Consider the following 25,099-nt stretch of genomic DNA (forward strand, 5'->3'; position numbering starts at 1 on the left):
CCAAGTGTTAGATGATATGCTCCACATGTATGTTATGGATCACTAGACGAGATGGGAGGAATACCTACACTTGGTAGAGTTTTCCTATAATAATGGGCATCACTCAATTTTAGGGATGCCACTCTTTTAGGCATTGTATGAAAAACCTTGCAAAACTCCACTGAGTTGGGATCATATTGAGGATAGAGTTTCTATTTGAGTAAGATCTTGTTCAAGATATGGAGAAATACTTGATAATGATTAGATAGTATCTTAGAGAGGCAAGGGATAGGCGAAAGAAGTATGCAAACATGAAGAGGGTAGATTGGAGCTACATGGTTGGTGATAGGGTCTTCTTGAAAGTACAACCTCATAAGAGCCCAATCCATTATGGAAAGTGTTCTAAGCTTGCACCTCATTATTTTGGACCATTTGAAATATTGGAGGGGATAGGACTAGTTTATTACCGCTTAGCTTTTCCACCTAGCCTATTACCCATCCATGATGTGTTTCATGTATTATACGAACAACTAGTATTGGAGCCCAATCATGTCTTAGCATGTCAACCATTGGCACTTTGAGGTCGATATTTGGACTAGGTTAAAGTCTAGTGAGATTTTTATGACAAGGTTGCAACTTCATGGGAGGACACAACATAAATGAGAGCATAGTAACCCAACCTCTTTGATGAACTCTAGGAAGAGTTACATGCTTATGGGGAGGCTGTGAGGCCCCATCCTAAGCCTGTCATAACAATTGATACATATTGTTTTAGAATTAGTACTTGAGACATTGTGATTTGTTTTATAGGTTTAGACTATATTAACAGGGATTGATAACATAGCATGTGATGCCTTTGCGTTATGATTCTCTATTGGACTTATATTGACATTATTATGCATTCATCCTAATTAGATGACTTATTTGATGAATGGTAATTCACTTTATCTTTTAATGACACCAAGAATGGTTACCTTTGAACAAGGGAGAACTTCAATAAGGAATCCTTTATTTGGACTAGACATGCCTACTAAAAGTATTACTCACATGAAAACTCCTAATACGGCTAGTATGTTGAATCTTAACTATGATTAGGGTAGAGATAACTAAAGAAATCAAGAAAAAATAATCACCACTTTGATAGTTATGAGGATCCTATTGAAGAAGACTATCATAGATGTTAAACAAGTAAGACATTCCAAAAGTTACTAGATAGAACCTTAGATGACAGCAAGGAACAATACTTCTTGGACTTGGCATCCATGGGAGTTGAGCTCCCAAATTACTTTGAAGTTAAGCAAATAAAACAAAAAGAAGTTTGTACACCAATATTCATATTGACTAGACAATACCTTTCTATGCTAATAGAATTAAAATTACGAAAGAAAGAGAAGGACAATCCAACAAGACAATACTCATTGGAGAATATGCCCCTTTTTGTTTGATAAAGATCTTTACATGGTTATATTTCCTCCAAATATTTAGATACCTAAATAAGACAAGTCAAATGACAATTCAGACCCTCGCAATCAAGTAAGAGAAGTTTTCACTGACTTATCTTTTGATGACACCAAGAATGATTACCTTAGACCAAGGGGAAATTTCAATAAGGAATCCTTTATTTGGGCTAGACACACCTACTTAAAGTATTACTCACACAAAAACATGGCTAGCATATCAAATCTTAACTATGAATAAGATGGAGATAACTAAAGAAATCAAGCGAAAAATAACCATCACTCTGATAGTTATGAGGATCCTACGGAAGAAGACTATCACAAATTCCAAACAAGTAAGACGTTCCAAAAGTTACTAGAAAGAACCTTGATGACAACAAGGAACAATACTTCTTGACTATGGGGAGTCGAGCTCCCCAAATATTTTGAAGTTAAACAAATAAAACAAAGAGAAGTTTGCACACCAATATTCATATTGACTAGACAATACCTTTCAATGCAAACATAATTGAAATTACTAAAGAAAGAGGAGGACCAACCCGCAAGATAATACTCATTGGAATATGTGACCTTTTCAATTCAATAAAGATCTTTACATGGTAATATTTCCCCTAAATGTTTAAATACCTAAATAAGACAAGTTTAATGACAATTCAAACCCTCAAGATCAAGTAAGAGAAGTTTTCACTAAGTATGGATCTCATGTTAGCATGAATGTTGATGATACTACATTGGGGGAGTATCCTGAGCATTGGAGAGTATTGACTTGTTGCATTCATGACTATGTTTGTCATTGATGTCAACATAGCATGGTTTCTATAAAGACTAGCTAAGTAGCAGAAAGAGATCTTGATGGTACAAACAATGGTTTAATTGTCTGGTGACACACAGTTACAAACATGTTTGGCACAATGTCTTGATTATGTGATTATGTGTGTAGAGTCTAAGTTGAAGATGTATAGAAGATGTACCTGATTTAAAGAGAGCAGTCCAAAGACATAGTATTGGGAAAGTAGTTCTTGATGTTTGTTTTCTAGATTACATCTAAGATGCAGTAAGAAGATATGTAGTCAAGTAGTCACAGAAGACAGATCAGCGAGTGTGCAAGCCCTAGTATCACACATGTGAAGTTTTTTATAGACTGTGAGCCAACAGTGCTATTGTAATTGTAATTATTTATTTATCTATTTATAATTAATTGGGAAAGCCTAAAGTTGACTCAAGGAATTATTATCAAGATATGGTATAAAGGAAAGATGCTTTCCTTATTTGTAAGATATTGATGGGCATATCCATTGTTTTTTATTTGGAAAACAGGTTTTACAGGGATCCTGAAACCCAAAGTTTTACAACAATAAACAACTTAAAAGCATAAAAGTCAGAAAAAACAAAAAGAGCCTCAAAAGGCCAGAAACAAAAAGGCTCGAAACCAGGGAAGCAAAGGCCAGGAACAGAGCCTGGCGGGCAGACTAGTGCCCCTTCTTCTCCATTGCCTGCAGGATTTCTGCAGCGTCACTTTCCTTCTGGATGGCTTCCTCCTCCTGGGTCGCGGGGGGGAAATGCATCTGGTCCCACTGGCTTTCCTGGATTCCAGTCTCTTTCTGAGGATCCTCCCAACTGGTTTCGTTCTCTGTACTCTGCTCTATGTTCCCCACAAGACCGGCATTGGTCAGATAGTCCCCCAGATTAACAATGTTTTCATTCAAGGTATGGAGGGTATCCACAATCTATTTAGTCACAACTTGGTGTACGGAATCCAGTCTTTGGACCTTCTGCTCAAGCCGGGTGATTCTGTTCTCCTAATTGTCACTGGGGTCCTTGCTTTTGTCTTTTTTTTTGGCTGCCCACCTGGTCTTTACTGCCTCTGGCCTCATGATCCTTGACTCCCCCCCTGTTGTTGGTCTGGTTGGACCTGTCCTTCAGAGTCTCAATTTCCTAAAAAAGCCACTTAATGGAGCGGAAATTGTCAATCAGGTTGTTCTTTACATTGTTGAGGAAGTTGAAACATGTTTCACAGGCATTGTCAGAGAGAACCAGAAGGGTCGGGTCAAGGAGCTCGTCATAGTGGGTGCTACAGTTGAGATCCCCCAACACCTGGATTTTAGCAGGTTCTCTTACAATGCCCAAACTAACACTATCCATATTGAAATTTCGCCAAGCTCTTCTCTTATTTTTCCTGATGGCCTCCCCTCCCTTTTCAACCATAATTTCTATCATCTCTTTTGGGGGCGAAATGGGGATCTCCAAGGGGGAGGTGGGCGCAGTGGGGCTGGGGGGCAAATCAGCATTATCGCTGAGATGATCATGGGTAGGGGTTTGGTCCAATTTTCTTTTCTTGGGGTTATCCTAGGTTACCAAGGGGGTCGCCTCCTTCTTGTCATTATCTTTTTCCTTGTCATCTTCCAACTCACTTTCCTTCTCTGCCACTGAATCCGCTTCCTCCGACTCCGTATCCGACTCCTCACTAGACTCCTTAGGATGAGGGGTAGGGGGGTTAGGGGGAGGGCATCTAGGGCTCTTCCTGCTAGGGAAGCGGGGAGAGGGTTTGGCTTTTGGGGTTTCAGACTTGACAGATTTCACAACTCGCACTTCTCCTGATTCAGAGCTAGCAGTGTCCTCTGAAGAGCCACCCGAAGCCCCAATGGGCTTGACTCTTGTTTGGGCATATCCATTGTTGCAAGAAGTGTGAAGTGTGAAAAAAAGCAGAGTGCTTAGTGAATGCATGTAAGTGATCCAAGGGATTATTGGATGTGAGATTTGTGATCTGGTTACAAGATCAGAAGGAACAAAACTCTAGTTAATAGGACAGAGAAAGAGGAAGGAACAATACAGTACAAATCTATTATTCTGCAAGGAATAATACAGAGATCATTTGGACATGGGTTCATTAGTCTTTCCCTTGAAGTTGTTTGGGTAGTGGGTCAGGTTGGCACAACTCCTAACAGGGTTGGAATCTCCTAACAGGGACTCATATGTACTAAATGTATTCATAGACTCCTAATAGGGTAGATCATTTGGACAGTGGGTTCACTGGTCTTGCCCTTGAAGTTGTTTGGGTAGTGGGTCGGGTTGGCACAACTCGTAACAGGGTTGGAATCTCCTAACAAGGACTCATATGTATTGAATGTATTCATAGACTCCTAACAGGGTCCATCCACTAACAAGGAATATTTATATTAGTACATCATCTTGTGGGCACCATCCCCACTAGGGTTTTCCCTCTAATCAAGGGTTTCCCTAGTTAACATATCTGGTGTTATTGTGTATGAGTATCTTGTTGTGGTTTCAGTTTATATCACTTATATGGTTAAGTTTGTTTAAGGTTGATAATTGTGATAATAGTTGGATAACTGATTCACCCTCCCTCCCTCCCCCGCCCGCCCCCCCCCCCCCCCCCCCCCCAGTTATATCAGTGAACTATATATTCTAACATTTCATGCATGAGAAACCTATTTAATTAGATTATTTCCAAGAATCTTGGGTACAAAAGCTATGAAGTGGTTCTCTAAGTTACCTATTAGAATTAAAATATTTGAAGAGCTAGTCAAAAAGCTTATCCAACAATATTCTTACAATATAAAAGATAAAGTGAACATGCTTGATTTATGTAACACAAAACAACGAAGTGGAGAACCTTTCTTTTCATTATTACAAAGACAGAGGAAGATATTTGCAAGGTATCCACGAGAAACCCCTAAGAATGAAAAGATGAATTTCTTCATTAACAACCTAATTCCAAAATTTTGCTACTCAATCCAACTCCAAGGATACAAAATTATTGATGGTGTCATGATTAAAAAGGGTGAAATTATCATCTATAAAGACAACAAAGAAAAGTATAATTACAACTACAACAAAGACAAGTTTTGGAACAAGAACGAGAACGTGGTCAATTATGGAGTTGTAGATACTCCTAACATGAAGTCAAAACTAGAAGTGTTACCACAAGTTTAGAAGCTATCAAGAGTTCCAATAACACAACAATAGCTCCAAAAGATTACAATAACAACATATCAAACAATCAAAATGATCCTTAATTATCTAAACCAAAGCATATTTTTATACTTCAAATCAAAGTGGTCTTAAAATTAGTATTAGACAACAAGATCATCACACTTTCGGATGAAAAACCATGGGAACTAGAAGTATAGCCAAAATGGTGTAATGATTATGACTACTTTAATTTCCATAAAAAATAAAGGACACAAGACCCATAACTATATGAAGTTAAAACATGTCATCCCAGATCTAATTGAAGATGATAAAGAAAAATGGATGGGCATCATATCAACAACAATCACAAACCATTTCAACGAACATTGCCTAATTATGAGAAAGATGAATCATCCAATGCCAAAAGAAACAAGATTAACTATACTTATACAGAAAGGGATAACAAGGTCAATATGGTGGAACCACGTGAACAATATATCAACATGCTCACTCTCAAAGGAGTAAAAGAAAAATTAGAATCCTCTAATGTTGTGACATGGAGTCAAGCTAAGCTTTGCACTTAAAAGAGACTCCACATCAAAACAACTCCAAAAACAACTTCTAAATAACTAACATCGCCTTCAACATCCAAGCATGGTTTGGTGGATCAATTACAACATACCCCATCCAAAATTTCCATTTTTGGAATTGCTAAAAATATGTCATGTTCTACATGGAATAGAGTCAGGTGGGATAAGTGGTATTTTATTGGTAGAATAGTTGTCATATATGGGATTCCAAAAAAGTCCAAAATTAACCAAAAATAAAAATGAAACCTTGGATGAAAAGGAGAAGGAAGGAAGAGAGACCTACTCAGAAATTAAAAATTGCATTAATTGAGAGCACCATTACGACCCACAATCTAACTTAATAGATTTTAGCCAAGCTTATCCTAAGGACTCCAAACCACCCAAAAGGATGATAGTTCTGAAAAATGGATCTCCAGTGTAAATAGCAAGTGTAATTTACTTGTATAAACATTTTGTATTGAAAAAGCATTTTCCATAACTTTGTCAATATGGATTATAACGTGCATTCCCACGTATCCAATTTTCTCTTGCACTTTCTTTTATATCAACTATATTCAATACACTTATTTCTAGAAAATGTAATTTCCAAACCTTCAAATGTTTTTTCCATTTCCTAGACATAAATAATCTAACTATTGACATAACCATTACATCTTATTGGTGCAAATGCTAGTCTTTATCTTTCAAAGGAAAATGAAATGATACATCAACAGATTGAATTGTTAACATGACTCTTACGATTTATTCTTTTAACTATTGATATGTCCATATTCTCTTTTTTGCCTTCATCATGGCCAATATTTTTTGTTAGATTATGCTACTCCTTGGTATAATCTTCCACACTTTGATTTAATAACTACTTTTTTATATTTTATATTTCTAGACTTCAACACATTATGATAAATAGTTTTCATATAGTTAAAATATGCATTAAGCTTTGTTTTTTTTATATTAGAAAATTACACATTAGATTACTAGATCTATGTTATAAACAATATATTATAGTCTATCCTTGTTTGCTAATAGATAATCTAATATCAAACAGTAAACTCCTCAAATTAATGCTTGGCCCTATTGAAACTTTTGCTTGGACATTTATCTCATAGACTTTGTGCCACCAATAGGACAAGGTTCTCATGGCTTTAGCCTAAGTTATTAAGTTATAGATGGTGTCCATAATTTGTAATTGTGGTAGCTAAACATGTTAAAGCCAAAAGTTAGATATCAAATGTTATTTAATCAATTATTTATGTTTTGAGCATATAAACAACAAGCCCTTAAATATAGTACTTCCCAAAAAAAATCATCAATGTTTATAAATCTCAATAGCTTAGATAAGTTTTATTATTGTGTTGTGTTTATTAGCTATAAAGATTGCTTAAATATTTATAATCCACTAAACATGTCTTTTTTTAAATGTACCTATACAAATGTATTTGTATATGTAATGACATAAAGCTTTATATCAAAAGGATGGTTCAATTTTTAATGAAAATGATAGAAAGTGTAAAATTTGCAAAGCTTTAAATCTAGTTTGTAGTCTAGAGCTAGAGTATTATTATTAAGATCTATATCTTTGCTATAACTCTAAATAATCAAATTGAATTTAAAATATTATTTTTGAATCAAGGTAAAAATAGGGGACCTGAAGCCCAAAATTATCAAATTATAAAATATTTTCGATCAAGTCCATAATTAAAACTATGCTAGAAGGTGGATAAAATATTACAAACTCTAGCATCCAAAAAACCTATGACCGTAAACATAAATTTTAAATACTATTAAGAATTAGAATCCCTATAGTTTTATTATTAAAAATAAATAAAACATTTTAGAATATAGAACATTATAAATTACTTTGTTAAATACTTTCTAATTTTGACCTACCATTTGTTTGTGTAGAAAATAAATATCAAATATGAAAAGGATTGCACTATTTAGAAGAGAGTGTTTTTTTGCAATAACTAATACATTATTATAAAACAATAGTAAGAATCATGATGATCTCTATATTATTTTTTTAATGAATATGTACTGTAATGTACAACTGCTATCTATATTACTAAACTCAAAGCTTTAGCAATCATGTTTATTAAATACTCAGTGAATTTATAAAAAGATATCAAATTGCTCAAATCAAATATAAAATAGTTTATATTAGAAAATATTATAATATAAAATGGATATACTAAAAGGCCTTTTCAATGTTATTATTATTTCTATAAAATCTTGTTATTGTCTAAGGAATTCGGATTCTAGAGTTGGAGAAAGAACTTTTTTTATCGATCACATCATTTGAAATATCTATCACATCTCTACATAAAATCATTTGAATTTGAGAAGTATAATCAATTAAATATTTACAAGACAAAATATCTTTTATGAAAATTAATATATATATTGCTTGTAAAAGTTAACATAAACTATCATTCTATATCGTCATAATATTTTCATTAAAATATCTTATAATATTTATTATTTTCATATAAAATAAGAATTTATTTATAAAAATCAATGTTATTCCAAATTATATTAACTCTATTAGGAGTAATAGTTTAATGAAGAATAAAGATCTCTTAAATTCCATTTAGTTTGAAAGAAAAATAAATTTTTAAATATGTTTAAATCTAATTATTATAAAAAATGAATAGACAATGATAATTATTACTTCAAACAAAAATATAGATTGAAAATACAAAATAGAAAATAGATTGAAAGATGCAAGTTCAAAAGAAGGAAGTATAAAGTAAATGTAAGGGAGGTGTCATAAGTAAACTTCAGAAATTTGAGCATCCCAAATAAAAAATACTTTAAAAAAAATATAGATCGAAAATAGAAAATAAAAAATTGATTGAAAGATGTAAGTTCAAAAGAAGTACAAAGTTGATGTAAGAGAGGTGTCATAAGAAACCGTCGGAGGCATGAAAACAAAAGAGGTGATTATAAAATTATAGCCAAGGAAAATGCATCTTAAATAGCCTATGAAGTCATAAACACATTATTAATTACGAGTGATTTTTTTTTTTAAAAAGAGTTCAAAGCATCAAAACGCTCATTAATTATGAGTGACTTTTAAAAAAACAGGGTTCAAAGCATCAACGGGCTAGTGATTAAAAATATATAATTTAAAAATGTCATCAGTTATGGCACTTGGAAACATCAAAAGTGAATTCAATAATTTTATTAAATATTTCATCAAAAAACTAGTGATTGAAAATGTAAAATTTTAAAATGTCATCAATTATGGCCCTCGGAGATATCAAAAATGAGTTCAATAATTTATTAAATTTCTCAAAATTTACATAGAGTGATTTGAGTTATAACCTTTGAAGTCTTACTAGAACCACTATATACCTGAGTATACATTGTTTGTCAATGCATAGAAAAATTAAAGTTAATTAAAAAATAACAATATCAAACATGATTTAAAAATTAAATTTGCATTTAGTGATTTGAGTTATAATCTTTGAAGTCTTGCTAGAACTGTTGTATACTCGAGTATACATTGTTTGGCAATGCATAGAAAAATTAAAATTAATTAAAAAATAACATCAAATGTGGACTAAAAATTAAATATTAGTATTAATTAAAAATCTATTAAAAATTGATGTTATTTAAAATTAAGAAAATTGTCGTAATTAATTGAAGAATGGTTGGTACAACTGTTTTAGATAGTCCAAACATATTTATTTAAGAGCCGTTTTATATTTCATTAATTGTTTATTTGCATATATGTGCAACAATAAATAAATCAAATAATCACTATAATATTTTTTATTTTCTTTTTAAAGAGTAGTAAAGATGAAATGTGTTGCTCATTATTTAGACTGCAGGATATACTACTCCCATGGTAAACATATCCGAACATACAACTATCAAATAAGAATAAAAAATGCAAAATGATGATATAGCATTCATACAATTAATCTTATTACTTTTATAGGACAATTACATAAAGAAAATAAAAAATGATGCTTGCTTAGGATTCAGATTTGGGACTCTAAAGCGTGTCAGACTAAAGTAATCTAGAGAGTCGAGCACCAACTGATACTAATTATGGAGATAATAATTTAAAAAATTAATGCTATTAAATACTATATATAGTATTTTCTTATTCAACAGTCAAATTGAACTAATCTAGAGACACCATTTGGTGCCAGTATTAAATCATTTAATGTTAATCTTGTCTAAACCCATCATCTTTGAAATGCATAGAACTAAGCAATATTATTTGCTTATTGAACAAAGGCCCTCAGTCTACCCCACAATCCCAAAGCGTATCATTTTTCACAGATATCTAATAAAGAACTGAACTTATGAATTTATCCCGGGATTGTATTCTTACACAAACTTTATAAGTTTGAAGCTTGTATGACATTATACCAGCCCCAGTGAGAACTATTTGCAAGACCAAATCACTAGTAATTAGGTAGCACTCACAGAATTTTTTGAGTCTCTCATTAAGATGTAATTTTGGAAGGAATAACGTTATTTGCACATCAAAGCAATCTATGCTGTGAACGCGAGTTCATATTGTAATCAATAGATATCGACCAGAATTTACATAGCAGCCATTTTCAGATTAAAGAATACTGTGACAACATAGTAGTGACCACTCTCCTTATGTAGATACAGTCTAGTTGTCTCACATACTCGAATTCCAACCAATAAAACGTATTAAATGTGAAACTGAAAACAGTCTCTGAGATAGCATGACACGCTCAAATCTTTGTTTCTAACAAAAATCATGGCAACGTATACAGTGAAGCATAACAAGGTCCACAATGCCATGACAAATGAAGTTATACAAGTCACCTTTACACACTAAATTTTTATCTTTAACAAGAATCGTACCAGTTTATAATGTTTAAGAGCAGAAATGTCACAATGTTGTGAGAAATTAATCTACCCCACTTAAGTCACGATATTCTTAGATGTCTTTAGACTTCGTACACAGGCTAAGCTCTTTTGAGACTTGACACTAAGGAAACAATAAAACAATGGTGTTAGGAAGATGTCTTTTACAACGTGTTGCTTGGGAAAACTAACCTCCCCTTCACCAAAGCCTTTACGTACAGACTGATTGAATTTGAAAAAGCTAAATGTACCACACCTAGACCTAAAATATGGGTTCAGGTTGTAGAGTGCGATAAATTCTGTAAAACTTCTTTGCACCCTATCCCATTTCCTATTGTTCCTTCCACTCCTCCAAACCCCATGCCCTCTTTGATCAAATTAATTTTTCTATCCTACTTTTGAATTCTAACCTGACAAATCCAACCACCCTTCAAAGACCACTGCGGTATTCTTACTGAGATTAGAATTAATTGTCCTCTGCATACACAACATAAACTGCAATATATTATAAGGGCAAATGTCAGCGCTGCTATATTCAACATAAATAGCAATATATGATAGGACAAAGGTATCATATTCCAGACTGATTTCATCTTGTAAAACTTTTGTTCAATACCACCAAATAAACACATCATATTTATAGAGGTCCCACAATAAGTTATCTCCTGAAAACCAACAATTAACTCTCTTAAGCAATCCAAAGGATGAAACAATCAGTGGAATAAATATTGATCCTTCAGTAATCTCGGTCAATGGAAGCTTAAGCATATTGTGACAATTTCAGTTAAACTAAGATGCTCAAGTTGAATAGCAGAGATGATCATCAAAACCATCAATGGAAGCTTAAGCATATTGTGACAATTTTAGTTAAATTAAGATGCTCAAGTTGAATAGCAGAGATAATCATCAAAACCAACTAGAAATACACACCAATTGACGTAAACGTTAACTTTTTCACTGAATCATTGATTTCAGATAAACTGGAGAACAGAATCAACAAATATGTATACAAATGGCATTTCCAAGTGGAAAACTTTAAAGTGCACACGTAACTATTTAGTGCACTAGTATACAAGGCAACCCACACCTTAGATTTTATGTAGATGCACCATATTTATGAAACAGTAAATGTGTCAACTGCTTCTATGAATGAGGCCATTTTCGCTCAAGTACTCAACAAACTCATCGATTAGATATGGCCATGCACCCTCTGCATCATAATTGGACAATGAAGGGTCTACCATCTGCAAGGACATTTCAGCACAAAGTAAATATTTAATAACAACTCTAGCAAGTGTTCCTGTGTGAATAACAATAAAAATAATATAAGACAGCTTTGTTCTATTTACATGTCATGAACAGGTATGATTTGAAGTATGACCAAGACTCTTATAGGAAATGAATTTGCGAAGGGAGATAATTTTTTTGTTACTGTGTAAATAATAACAATTACTAGACAGAGATAGATGTCTTTACAAACAAATGGTCATTTAAACAGATAAGGCTCGAAAAAGATGTATCTTATAGATATAAATAGCGATGAAGGATAGGAATGATGATGAAAGTATAGGGAAATATAAATATCTTTGGAAGAGATGGGAATTAAAATATATATCTGGATACTCATCAATGGATCAGAGAATTGGAGCATATATAACAGGCAATCGACAAAAGAAAATAGAGTATCAGTTCATATATATTGTACTAATAGAAGGACTATATATATTAATAGAATTGGCACTCTGATCAATGGGAAGAAAGAGCACACAAAGTGGTAAGGAAATGGAGTATTTACAGTTCTGGTAAGCATTGTGTAACGGCAATAACTGCTGTAGCATTATTATGACTAATGTTGATTTACAGAATGTTATATTTGAGTTCTGGTAGGTCCAATAATTATTATTTAGTCTTGTGTGTATATATATATCTTAAGTATATATTTGAATAATATATCCAAATGTTTGTTACCTTGATATTTTTACCCAAGAAGTTAAAAGAAGGCTAATTCAGGAATGAGAGTAAATTGAAATGTGAAAACATTCTCTCTCCCCGAACTAAAGCCTTCTCTCTACACCAACGTTTCTCTCTCCACGTACTAAAACTTTTCTCTTCCCAAACCTTCACCTTTTGCCCTAATCCTAACCTGAATTTTTGATCCCAAACCCCAACTATGAATAACTACCATATTGAGTTCATCGAAGATGCAGGTGGTGGTGAGAATAGAAATTGCAAAGACCCTCTCCAATCTTCTCTTCAACGCAGCTGTGCAAAGCATATCCTATGTCACAGTTGATAATTCACAGAAATTGAAAACGATCATACCAGTAATAACGATTACTTTTGAGATCATTTGAAGCTGTGCTAACCGGCAGATAGAAAAGGTAGTCAAAATGGAAAAATTATTGCACATCCATCTTAAAAGAGTACTTACTCTGAGTGTGGTGAACACATATAATGTGTTGGCCAAAGATCAAATTTGGTATGGAATTCCTTGGCAAGGCTGCCAGAATAGTGCAAGGTGGCAGCTTGAGACTTCATCTACGAAGCCAGTAATCCCATGAGATGATGCATATTGATGCATTTCAAACTCTATATATCTGCATGAACATCGTTTTTATCACCTTTCATTCATTCAATCAAAGTCTTGTTCATAGACATTATGGAGAATAGTTCATGTGCAAGACATTCAGTCAAAAACTTCCCGCTCATCCTCTTCAAACTTAACTTCCTAAAGCTTATTCATATCTGCAACTTTGCTTACATCATGAGGTGGATAAGGCACACGAATGAGAATTCAGGTAGCGCAGTCTCATCTATGCACAGGCTGGAGGTGTAGCTAAGATCATCGCACATACTCTCCATGACTTCAAACTGCCCCGCCAAATGCTTTAGAGGAAGAGTTGGTCTGAGACCATGGGGGATGACAAAATCATCAGAGATCTGCAGTCCCATAAAATGTTATGATTGTGGAGAAGGTATGAAAACAAGAAAACATAGCATTGTCAAGACAGAACTGTGGCAGAGCCAAATTAAATACACATGGCAGATGTGAAAATGTGAAATCATATGTAGAGTGCCCACGATATGTTTGATCAAATGCCTCATGGATGTGCTGCCTTGCAGAGTACAATGATCAGGTGTGACTTGTGAACCATATGTGTAAACGATTGGTCATAAGTTGCACTCCACTAAATACCCATGGTTCTCATCTGCATATTCCAATATGGATAGCCTTTTCTCGAAAGCACTGGTGATAGGAATGAGTTGGATAACCAAATAGTGAGGCGATGCAAGTCATGGTAATTGAGATGTGTTGCAGTGAGACCAACGACCAGCTTGCCAACAAGCTTCCTATGTAACTCGCAATGCCTTAGTATAGATATCAGTGTGCCATCTCAAAGTGTAAAATCAAGGTACAACACAATGCAACAACCATATTATTTAAAGGGGGTGTGAGTCATCATTAAGCACGGGCAGCTCTCTTGTCAATATGTATGCCAAGCATGGGAGTATATAAGATGCAGCTCGACTATGCCATTGAAACATTTGACTAGATATCATTGTGCCATCTCAAAGTGTAAAATCGAGGTACAACATGATGCAACACCCATATTATTTAAAGGGGGTGTGAGTCATTGTTAAGCGCAAGGACCTCTCTTGTCAATATGTATGCCAAGCATGGGAGTATATAAGATGCAGCTCGACTAAGCCATTGAAACATCTGACTTCATGGAACACCATGATTATTGGAAAGGCATGATTCATCAACCGGACAGAAGAATTTATTTTTGTAATTCGTTGAGATTGGCAAGAAAGATGAAGGAATGGGACTGTGTGCCTAGTACAAGTTTTGTATCAGATAGTGCCAAGTGAGAATCAAAGAAATAAAGGCTTCTCTTTCAGTGGAATCGATAGTCTGAAAATCGTGGAGTTGGAGAGAAGGCACATGAGGTGGATGGATTGAGCATGGTAATCATTTTTAAAAATGCCTCCACATGATTGAGGGAGGATACAAGTATGGAATGTGAAGCCAGAACAAAGGGAACCCAAATTGTTTAACAGTTTGCTTTGAAGGAATGACGACTCATGGAATGCGATCCACAGGCTCTCTCTAAAAATGAGTGTATGAGAAGGTATATGTCTATGCTTTTCATTTTTAAATAATCTGGTAAAAGCAATTGGCTATAGTGAAACCTTACTCGGCCACCTTCACAACTTGATCTAGACAGACTTCATACAAGACAACCAAATGTTTGATTGAATGCTCAAGAAGATGCTTTTTACCATGTCGATCTTAAAAAGTTTTCAAAGATGTATGCACAATATGTGCAAACAAAGAAAGAACAGTGAGCAATTTGACAATATGCCTCAGTATGGGAAGCATGTGATCTACGCATAAGCGATTCATATAATTTTGTAATTCTCTGATCAATTTGTATGCAAGACATGGTAAAACACAAGCTTTCTTCGTATAGCCTAAGTTGCCGGTTCGTGGTTCGGTTCCGGGTTCGGGTTCGAGAACCGGTTCGCTGGTTCGACGAAATTTTGGAAAGGGGTTTGGGTTCGTTTGGGTTCGTTAGTACAAAAACATGTAAAAATTATAAATATATATATATATACATTTTTATGAAGCATGAGTTAAAATTAGAATGTAGCATAGTACCATAAACACATTTAAAACTTTAAAACAGCATAAACAATAACATATCAATGTATCATGGTGAGCATACCATCATATAGTAACATAATTCAATCAACTTCAACATCAAAGATGAAAGATTCAAAACATTTAAAATATCAAGTTCAAGTGTCATTGTTTCACGTTCAATGTTTAACAGTAACTAATAGAATGAAAATCTATTAAAATTCTGAATTTCTAGTTCTAAGTTCTTCATTCTTCATCTTCATCTTCTTCATATTCATCTTCTTCTTCTTCATCTTCTTCTTCATCTCCTCCTTCGCCTACGCTATTACTTGCACCAAGGCCAATGGGATCAGCAGCAGAATCAACAATGGTATTGGCATCAAAGTTATCAAAATCATCAATTGTAAGCGCAGCAGTGGAAGCATCCAAGTCCGCAATCTCTGCATCTACATCCCACTTCTTTGTCTCCCCTTCTTTGTATTCTTGACTCTTGTGTGAAAGAAGGCGCAAGTTGTTATGCACAAATACCAGGTTCTCGGCTTTTTTTTATTGCAACCTATTGCACTTCACCGAGTGGATGAAAGAATAGGTGCTCCAATTTCTTTCTGATGCAGAAGAACTAGCAACCTATAAAGACAACATAGGGTAGGCAATTAAAAAGGAATTAATTCAATCTTATTAAAAAATTCTTTTGAAGATAAAGTGAGCTAATTTAAAAAAAAATAAAACTTACTTGTGATATAACTTTGATTGCAAGGGGCTGCAATGTTCAGAATTTTTGGCCATGGAGGTACCACCAACCATGAGCATGCTTCTTGAACCGATGACGAAGAGCATCATTACTTAGACCTGTAGCATTGACAAATGCTATGAACTCATCCATGATTACATCTCTTATATCATCATCAGGAAATATTCTTCTAAATGTTGCCTGGTACCCGTCAGACACTTCCATATCTCTGTATGGTGGCAACCTTCCTCGTAGATCACAATATTGTGAGCTATAGTATTTGGGGGTCAAGGCATAGGCAAGCAAATATAATGGAGTGGTCATTTTGTTCCATCTTTCATCAATAATTTTTTGCACTTGTTTGAAAAAGGTCTCTCGCGGATCTTGCTCCTGCTCATTTATAACTTGCCTGATCTTCTCAATCATTGAGTCTATGCCATCGTAGATCTCTCCAAGGCAAGGCCTATCCATGTCAGTGTACCTAAGCATGCTCATAATGGGCTCAGTGATCTTAAGGAGATATTCCACACGTTCCCACCATGAGTCAGCCAATAGCCTATCCTTTATTTTGTTTGCCCTTTCAATGTTCTTTTGCTTCCATACACCCCAATTGTTGCTGATTACCATACCTTGAAGTGCATCTTTCACTTGCACAAGTCGTCTTAAGACGATTATATGTGATGCAAAACGGGTCTCAGCAACCTGTGACATAAATTAGAGCAAAAAACAACTATTAGATACATATTTTAGAAAACTAAGAAAAGTATACACATTGGCAATTGCACAAGTAAAATATGAAAAATCATAAATTGTCAAATATTAAAAATTAAATTACTAATTTGAGTTCAAGTTCATTTACCTTCAATAGCTCCAATTTTGAGTAGTTCCTGAAAAGAGATTGAGTCATGTGGTGGTTTGTGACAAACATTTGTATGTCCTCAACCTCTTCATACACTGTTTTGATCCACTCAATTTGGTTCCCAATCTTTTGTAGCATAAGATTGAGTGAATGGACTGCACAAGGTGTCCAAAAGATATGTGGATATCGTGATTCAACCAACAAACCTGCTGCTCTACAATTCTTTGCATTGTCCGTTATGACTTGGACAACGTTTCTTGCACCCACTTGTTCAATGGCCTCAATTAAGATATCAGCAATAAATGGCCCATCTTTTACTTTGCCCTCACAATCCACCGCTTTCAGAAACATTGCCCCTTTAGGGGACACCGCAAGGACATTGATCAAGGGACGGTTCCTAGAATCCTTCTAGCCATCTGAAACAATTGTCACCCCTGTCTCAACCCATGAGTCCCTTATGGGCTTCAATTGATTTTCAACCCGTTGGACCTCATCATCCAACAAGGTGGTGCGCACTTTCTCATAACCGGGGCCACAATACCCTTTTGGAGCTTCATTAGCACCCCTCAACATGTCCTTCCAAAACGAAGAGCGGACAACATTAAAAGACAACCCATTTGCATAGAGGCATCTTCCCACCTTAATGTCAGCAATATCCCGAGCCTTGTTTTGAAAAGAAGTTTCTATTGGCCCCTTTCTTTTGTGTACAATGGGGACAGATTCAATGTCAGTGTCCATTGTAGTATTGAAGAAGGGATGGTCTTGTACAATAACATTTGAGGGGGGCTGCATTCCCTTAGCTTTTTTACTTTTATTGCTACTACTACCGAGTTCTATTGCCCTGTGTCTTTCTCTCTCTTCTGCTGCCTCATGCTCTTCAATATATTTTAACACGGTGTGATTTGGTATAGGGACACCATTTTTGCCAGGGCATTTCTTGACTCCTCTTCCAGTATAACCACATAGATGGCCTACCACACGATAATAAGAACTATTTCTTTCTACATCACATCCTCGACATCTCCAACGGAATGCACCACCTCTTGGAATGGGTTTTATAATGTCTACATACTTCCATAGAGGAGAATCAGAGTTGGTTTCCATTCTTTGTTCGGTGTTGCCTATTGATGAAGAGGTAGATGGCATTACTTTCGAACCTTTCCCTATGACAATAAATTACTAATTAATCTATATGCAAGAAAATGACGAATTTTGAAATAATGGAAAAGATTCAAGAACTTAGAACATATGAAGATTGAAAGAGAAATGAAAAAAAAATGGAAAAACTAGAACAATACAATAGTAAATGGAATAAGATCTTACCTCTAGGTCCTTTTCCAGCCATTGCAAGTTTGCAAATGTGTATAAATGATGCACAAACACTTCAAGAACACCAACAAGTAAATCTTCGAACTCCTCCTTGCACAACCGGATGCTTGCTCAAAAACTTATGTGCTCTCCTTCAAGGCAAAACAACCTATTTAGAAACAACAAATGACTATGAGAGAGCAAAAAACCAATTCATAACACCTTTTTAGCACCTTTTTAGGGTACGTGGACCCCAAAAATTATTAAAAAATGCAAATAAATAACTTTAATTTCGCGTCCGTGGGCGAGTTCTTGGTTGGGTTTGAACCTGGTTCGATTTTCCCAGACTGGTCCGCCCGGGTTTGAACTAGGATTCGAAAATCGAACCCTGGGCGAACCGTGGTCGAACCGGACCCGAATCTCGAACCGGTTCGAACCAATTCAAGGTCCGGAGGGGGGGGAGGGGTACCCGTGTAACTTAGCGTATAGCAATAAGCTCATCCAACTTATCAATAGATTGCTTCATGGGAAATGTGAACTTGCGACATAGTAATAACAAGGTTAAGAGTTGATTCATCAACTTATCTAGTATTCTCCTGCCAGCTTGTAAAGTGAGAACCTCAAAAGGACATGTAGCTTATTGGATCGGTCCATGGTTGGAAGAGAAATCCATCAAATAAGTTGCCACTTCTTAAAGTCATTAGTGTTAACATTGCCACAGTGCCTCGTCCAAAAGTGACTGTATATAAACTTGCAAGACTATAGCCAACATGGATCTATTTGGTTAGCAATGGGAAATTACATTTCAAATGCTTATCATCTTATAAAGTGGATTGAACAGATTCTTATGAGAAGACTAGTGAAGGATATCATGATGATAATGATGAAGCTAGAGAGCATCTACCTAAATAGGTACGTTGATGGATTAACATTGCTCATATTGAGATAAGATGCGATGCATAATTTACCAAAAAAAATCCTTTATCTTTTGCTCACACCGTGTAGGTTTCATGTTATTCATTTCGTAAAAGTGACATACGTTATTGTTATTAGAGTTGGGATCTTAGCTTTCCTTTGGTTAAGGTTAGCTTTAGAAGTCAAATTTTGCATGAGTTAGAGTCAGTTTTCAAATGCATTCCAAATTCAAAACTCTTTAACTTTTTGAGTGGTTATGAACCCGAAAAGTTGATTATGCTAGAATGGCTATAAATTCTTGAATCTCAATTTAATAAGGGACTTTTTGGATTTCAGAATAAGGGAACACTTTATGTAGAATTTTGGTGATAAGACAATTTTTGGAAAGTGACTACAAATTTGGTCTTTGTAATCAAAAGTTCTTCTTATGTTCTTGGTGCAATAAATATAAAAGAATGCGCATTTTGAGTTCCTTTTCTTGAAAATCTGAATTGTTGAAGCGTTGATTCTTTTTACAATGGGTGTTTTCATGGTATTATGTACAATGTTCATGAATCTTGAATCAGCATTTTGCTAATGATTATCTTCAAGCATAGTTCTTGATTGTTCTTATTAGCAGTTTAAGTTGATTTAGGAAGGCTTAGAAGCTGTTTGGTGCATTCGTTTTCAGTAGCTTTGCTCATATCTTTTAAATTTGAATACATCTTTATTTGAAAATAAAAAATTACATCTTACGAGGGAACAGCCCCTCTAAAAGCAGAGGAAGGCCGTATACCAAGGGCCTATCCAACTGTTGGAGAAATTGATTTGCCACACATTCCATTGGACCAAATCACGTACTTCCAAGTGACAAAACTGTTTACCAACAATGTTATAATTTATATATCTGAATAATCTATATTATATTTCTGAATGATCTCATATTCAATTCTAAGATTGATTTAATATGTAGATATATTATATATATTTATTTGTAATCATGAAGTCGGCATTGTATAATAGTTCACATGTAACAAATTGTCATTCCCAAGTGCAACCCAAACGCTGATTGAGAATTTTAGAACAAATTAAGTTCAGTCCTAGTAGGGGAAATTAGATGCATTTTCTCAATTGTTTCATATGACCTTGACCAACAGTCACAGTTTGTTTTTATCCACAGGAGATGATCATGATGAATGGTCAGAAGCCAGCCATACTTGTGATACAATGTGATTGATAGATCTCTCAAGTCCTCACTCTTTAATTTGCTTCTGGACATGAAAACAAGTCTTCTTTGACCATGGACAAATCACTTTGTAGTAGGTGTTAATGTTGTAGCTTCAGTAGGATTGAATTAACGTAGAGACAATTCTTATATGGTTAATGGTCAATCACCAATTAGAAAAACCCTCTTATGTCTGCTTATACATTTATGATATATGTTATTATATATATATATATATATATATATAGACATATATTTATGATATATGTTATTTTATATATATATATATATATATATATATATATATATATATATATATTAATATTAATATTGTCTAATTAATAATTGATTAGTTTATTACCAAAGAGACATGTCTCTTCTATAGATATTTATATATCCTTCAAATCTGCATTTAAAACACACACAAATAAATGGTAGTGCTTAGTACATTTGCAGAGATCCTTAAACTTAACAGTAGGAAGTTCCTTTTGTTTCCAGCAATCTTTGTGATACAATGTGATTGATTGATCTCTCTATTCAAGTCCTCAAGTCCTTTCTTTGATTTTTCTATACACAAAGGATTGCTATGCACATGAAAACAAGCGTTGTTAACCATGGATGGGCTACAGACAAACCAAGGCAAAAGAATAGACTTCGTAGGAAGTTCCTTTTTGTTTAATTTCATGTTTTATCAAATTTTTGTTGAATGTATTCTGCTTCCTCTGTAATTGGTAGGCAAAAGGTGCTTTTGGCTCTAGCAACCAACATCTCAAGCCACTAAAATAAATTCCAAACACTTCATACCTTTGCAAATTCCAAAAGCTGCGACCAGGTGTCCTTTGAAATCGCTTTGTTATGCCGGGCCTGCAAAGCCAAGTAAAACAGTTCTTATAAAACCAATATTAAAAACTCACACTAAGTGGATATCTCATTAATGTGTTAGCTGTAAAGTTTCTAATCACAAGACTGGGGCGCTAGAGACACCATGCATTTAGGAATTTGATTTCTTTAAAAACTAGAGACAATAGTGACATGATAAATCGAGTCCAGATAGTAATTTGGAAAATAATAGAAAGAGGTACAGGCAGAACAATGGGGAATAAACAGCATTGCCCTTGTTTTCAGTCATAGCAATCATCAATCTCAGCTTGGGTGTGTGCGTACAGTTTGCACTCCATTGTATCATGGCGAAATTGTTAAGTATATAACCTGATAACCTTATATATTACGTATGGCCTTATAAATATTATTCCTAGCATGAAACAGCAACTTCCTAGACAGTTATGAGACACTAAAACTAAAATAATCACAATGTGTGTTAGCATTTAATTATAACCATAACTTGTAAGTCGCCGATTGAAGGAAGAGGCATATGTATTGACCTAGGTAAAAGACATGTCCTTTGGAATGTTATGACCTTTAGTCAGGTATATAGGAAGGTTAGTATTGCAGATTGAAGAACACACAATTACAAATAAGTCTGCTTCTTCGAGCAATACAATCCTATCGATTTATTGCAGATAAATATATATAATATTCAGATCAGAAATAAAGGCCACAACTTCTTCTATATTCAGATCAACAAGAAGATCATTCTCAGCACTCTAGAACAGAATTAAATCTTCAAGAAGGAAATATCTTAGGACAGAGTTTGCTGCATATTTTACTGAACATTTCCATCAGAATTTGCAGAAATTTTACAGAAATATCTATTATAATCAAGGGTAAAGATAGATGTGAAACAAGAGGCCAAGCAAGATCAAAACAGCCTGTTTCTAGTATTTGGAAACAAACAAAATCTAGGGCTAAAGAGTTTCGAAGGAAAAATCAGAGACAATATGACTTCCACTGGTGTCACTAAATGTATGAGAGATTATGTTCATGATTGGAAATTTCAAGCAGATGCCTATGAATCCATGCTTATATAGTATGCAGTCCGTCAATAAAATATAAAACAACTGTAAAAAGGGTTTAGCATTTATCACTTTGAAAATTCATTAAGAATTAAATTGTTAATAACTCTATAACTAATTTCTGACATATATGCTGGATTATGAAACAATCATGCACCCAGATTTGTCAATACAAGTCATTACAGTACACAACCATTAACAACCAACATATCATCACTAGCAAATAATTACAGAGTGTTACGACTTGTGAGAGATTGCTATGCATTGCAAAATAAGTTAGAACGATTCTGCTTGGATACCTGCAAGAACTGGCACCAATGATCAACCAATGGCCATTGCTTTTCTGCAAACAATAATTGCCACATGCCTATAGCTGTATCTAGTGCCAAAGACTTTTGACCCTGCACCAACACACAAAATAGAAAAAGAGTAACTTTTGAGTTGAAAAAGAAAAGGACCTGACAAAATTTATTTAAATAAAAAATGCAAGCCTATAGAGGATTCTCTCCTAAAAAATAATTATGTCATCCTAGACTTGTAACCTTAAAATAATAATCAAAGAGACCTTTATTGATCAGTTCAAAAATTTACTATCTAGCTACAGGAATACATTCAACAGTAACTCTTCCTAAATCAGTCACCAAATCAAGACATTAATCAACGATAGGTCATACATACCAAGATATAATTAAGGACAGCAAAAATGTTTTAATTGTCAATGTTGTAGCTTCAGTCGGACTGAATTGATCAAGAATTAATCTCTAATGTTTATTGGTTAAACATTATTGCATTTGATTAATCATTAATTTTATGTCTAATGATTATTAACTCACCATAACCAATATTGATTAACATAGAGACATGTCTTCTACTCCTATATATATGCATTTGGATCTGCACTTGGAACACACAGAAATATAGGCAGTGCTTAGTACATTTGCAGTGATCAGTTAACATGGTATCAGAGCCCAGGCTGCAGATGTATAGGAACAAGAGAGGAGAATAAACATATGATCATAAGGAAAGTAAAAACAATGTTTCTAACAAGGGATAACCTAAATCCTAATTATGGAATATATGTTAAAACACCAGAAAACGTAGATGGGAAACTACAATATCATCACAATTAATAATAGCAATTACTTCTCTTCCACTCATGGACAGATGAAGCATAATATCACTATAGTCTAGAGCAGAAAAGAATAAGGGACACGATGAAGTCTATGGAAGATTCAACCAATTCAATAGCTACCAATAGTATTGCAGACATTCTCCTTCAGATTTACAACTGCACAACAATCATTCGAAATTCTGATAGTCGTGAGCAGACAAAACAAAAGTGGGAGTAAAGTAATAATTGAAGAGCCAGTCAGCAAACATGCATTGGATGATCATATGCGGAGAGGTCTTTGAATCATGATGGATCAAATCATAGTTTGCAAACTCTCTGAGTACTCTCAAGTTTTTTTGCTGGGTGAGTCCTCTCAAATTTAATTCTCGCATATTTATGGATCTTAAAAAACGTAGGTAAAAATGTTGATGCAGGGAAAACATTGGATTAGATGCATTTTTTACATCATTTTAGCGTTATAAAACTATACATTTTCTCTATTGAAATGTCAATTAATAATTTAATACATTTTATAATTGTATTCTACAAAAAAATATATGTTTCTTTAAGAGATTTTAAATTTTAGTACTTTCTGAGTTGCCGAGCTTTCCCCCGAGTTTTTGTTGAGTATATGCCGAGTTTTTTCGGAGTTGAAAATTTTGGGCTTGCCAAGTACTCTCTGAGTTGAAGTCTGCAAACTATGGATCAAATCTTTGTCAGGGAAACATTTGTAGCAACCTCTCCTAGTGGCAATCACAGCAATAACATTTACCATTCCAAACATGCACCTAATTGATATCCTTTGAAAAGGTATTAAATTTGCATAGAACCAAATTCATAATTAGTAGGAAGTGGGTATCGTCTGAGATAGAGATAACATGACAGGAGATATAATGTATAGTTCAAACAACAAACAGACTTCTGGGTACATATTAACCAACAATCCATCTACTGTTTACACAAGGCAGTTTTTTAAGAATATTAAACTAATTACAAAACTAACAAAGGTTCAATCTGTAAAGCTGTGATGGAAAGCCTAGTATTAGGGTTGTATTAGGGTTGATGTTTGATGGCTTATATCGGATAAACATATATATAATTATATGAGATATAATTGAGATATAAACATATGAGAGAAATTAATATAATATATATATGATTAAATATATTATTATATTAATTATCTGATTAATGAATAGGCATGCCCCATGAAGGGACATGTCAATTCATGGCTTATAATCAATATGAATGTAAGTGATTGTTGCATTTGGAAAACACATACCAAATACATCTGGCAGTGCTTAGTACACTTGCAGCCATCCTACCTAGATAAATCAACATGGTATTAGAGCCAGATTCCCTTGAAGAAAGCTTTACCGCTTAAAGGAAAATCTTAAAGACCTGAATACTATAAGGACAGAAATTGCAGAGAGTTTTCTATGCAGATGTAATGAGCAAAGTATAGATGGATGCAATAAAAACTTACTTGATTTTATTTATATAATGTACAATCTGATACAAATGAAATAGCACGACTGGTTACGAAGATTAATATAAAATCTTGCAAGGCAATGGTGCTATGATTTTGATCTGACGAA

General features: G+C 34.3%; 2 protein-coding genes across 2 annotated transcripts in view; both read right to left on the minus strand.

Moving 5' to 3' along the window:
* Nucleotides 1-11,518: 11,518 nt before the first annotated feature.
* The window catches only part of LOC149562519 (defective in cullin neddylation protein), a 91,285-nt gene continuing 77,704 nt past the window's right edge, over nucleotides 11,519-25,099 (minus strand). Inside the window, exons 9-11 of the mRNA XM_089825999.1 lie at nucleotides 22,690-22,791; nucleotides 21,282-21,341; nucleotides 11,519-12,060 (exon numbers count right to left, since the gene is read on the minus strand). Coding sequence (XP_089682125.1) covers nucleotides 11,950-12,060; nucleotides 21,282-21,341; nucleotides 22,690-22,791 — 273 coding nt within the window. The 3' untranslated portion in view covers nucleotides 11,519-11,949. The remainder of the gene's footprint in view (nucleotides 12,061-21,281; nucleotides 21,342-22,689; nucleotides 22,792-25,099) is intronic.
* Nucleotides 15,589-17,551, minus strand: LOC149562520 (uncharacterized). The gene is made up of 2 exons (XM_089823893.1): nucleotides 16,195-17,551; nucleotides 15,589-16,088 (listed from the first exon to the last, which is right to left on the minus strand). The coding sequence occupies exon 1, from the start codon at nucleotides 16,900-16,902 to the stop codon at nucleotides 16,231-16,233; it is 672 nt and encodes a 223-aa protein (XP_089680019.1). The 5' UTR covers nucleotides 16,903-17,551; the 3' UTR covers nucleotides 15,589-16,088; nucleotides 16,195-16,230.

This window comes from Cupressus sempervirens, chromosome 4, assembly GCF_028749045.1.
Source record: "Cupressus sempervirens isolate cs-2001-9-10 chromosome 4, ASM2874904v1, whole genome shotgun sequence".
NCBI classification, from domain to species: domain Eukaryota; kingdom Viridiplantae; phylum Streptophyta; class Pinopsida; order Cupressales; family Cupressaceae; genus Cupressus; species Cupressus sempervirens.

Coding starts and splice junctions, on each gene's coding strand:
- LOC149562520 (XM_089823893.1), bottom strand. CDS start 16,902: ATGTCACAGGTTGCTGAGACCCGTTTTGCATCACATATAATCGTCTTA.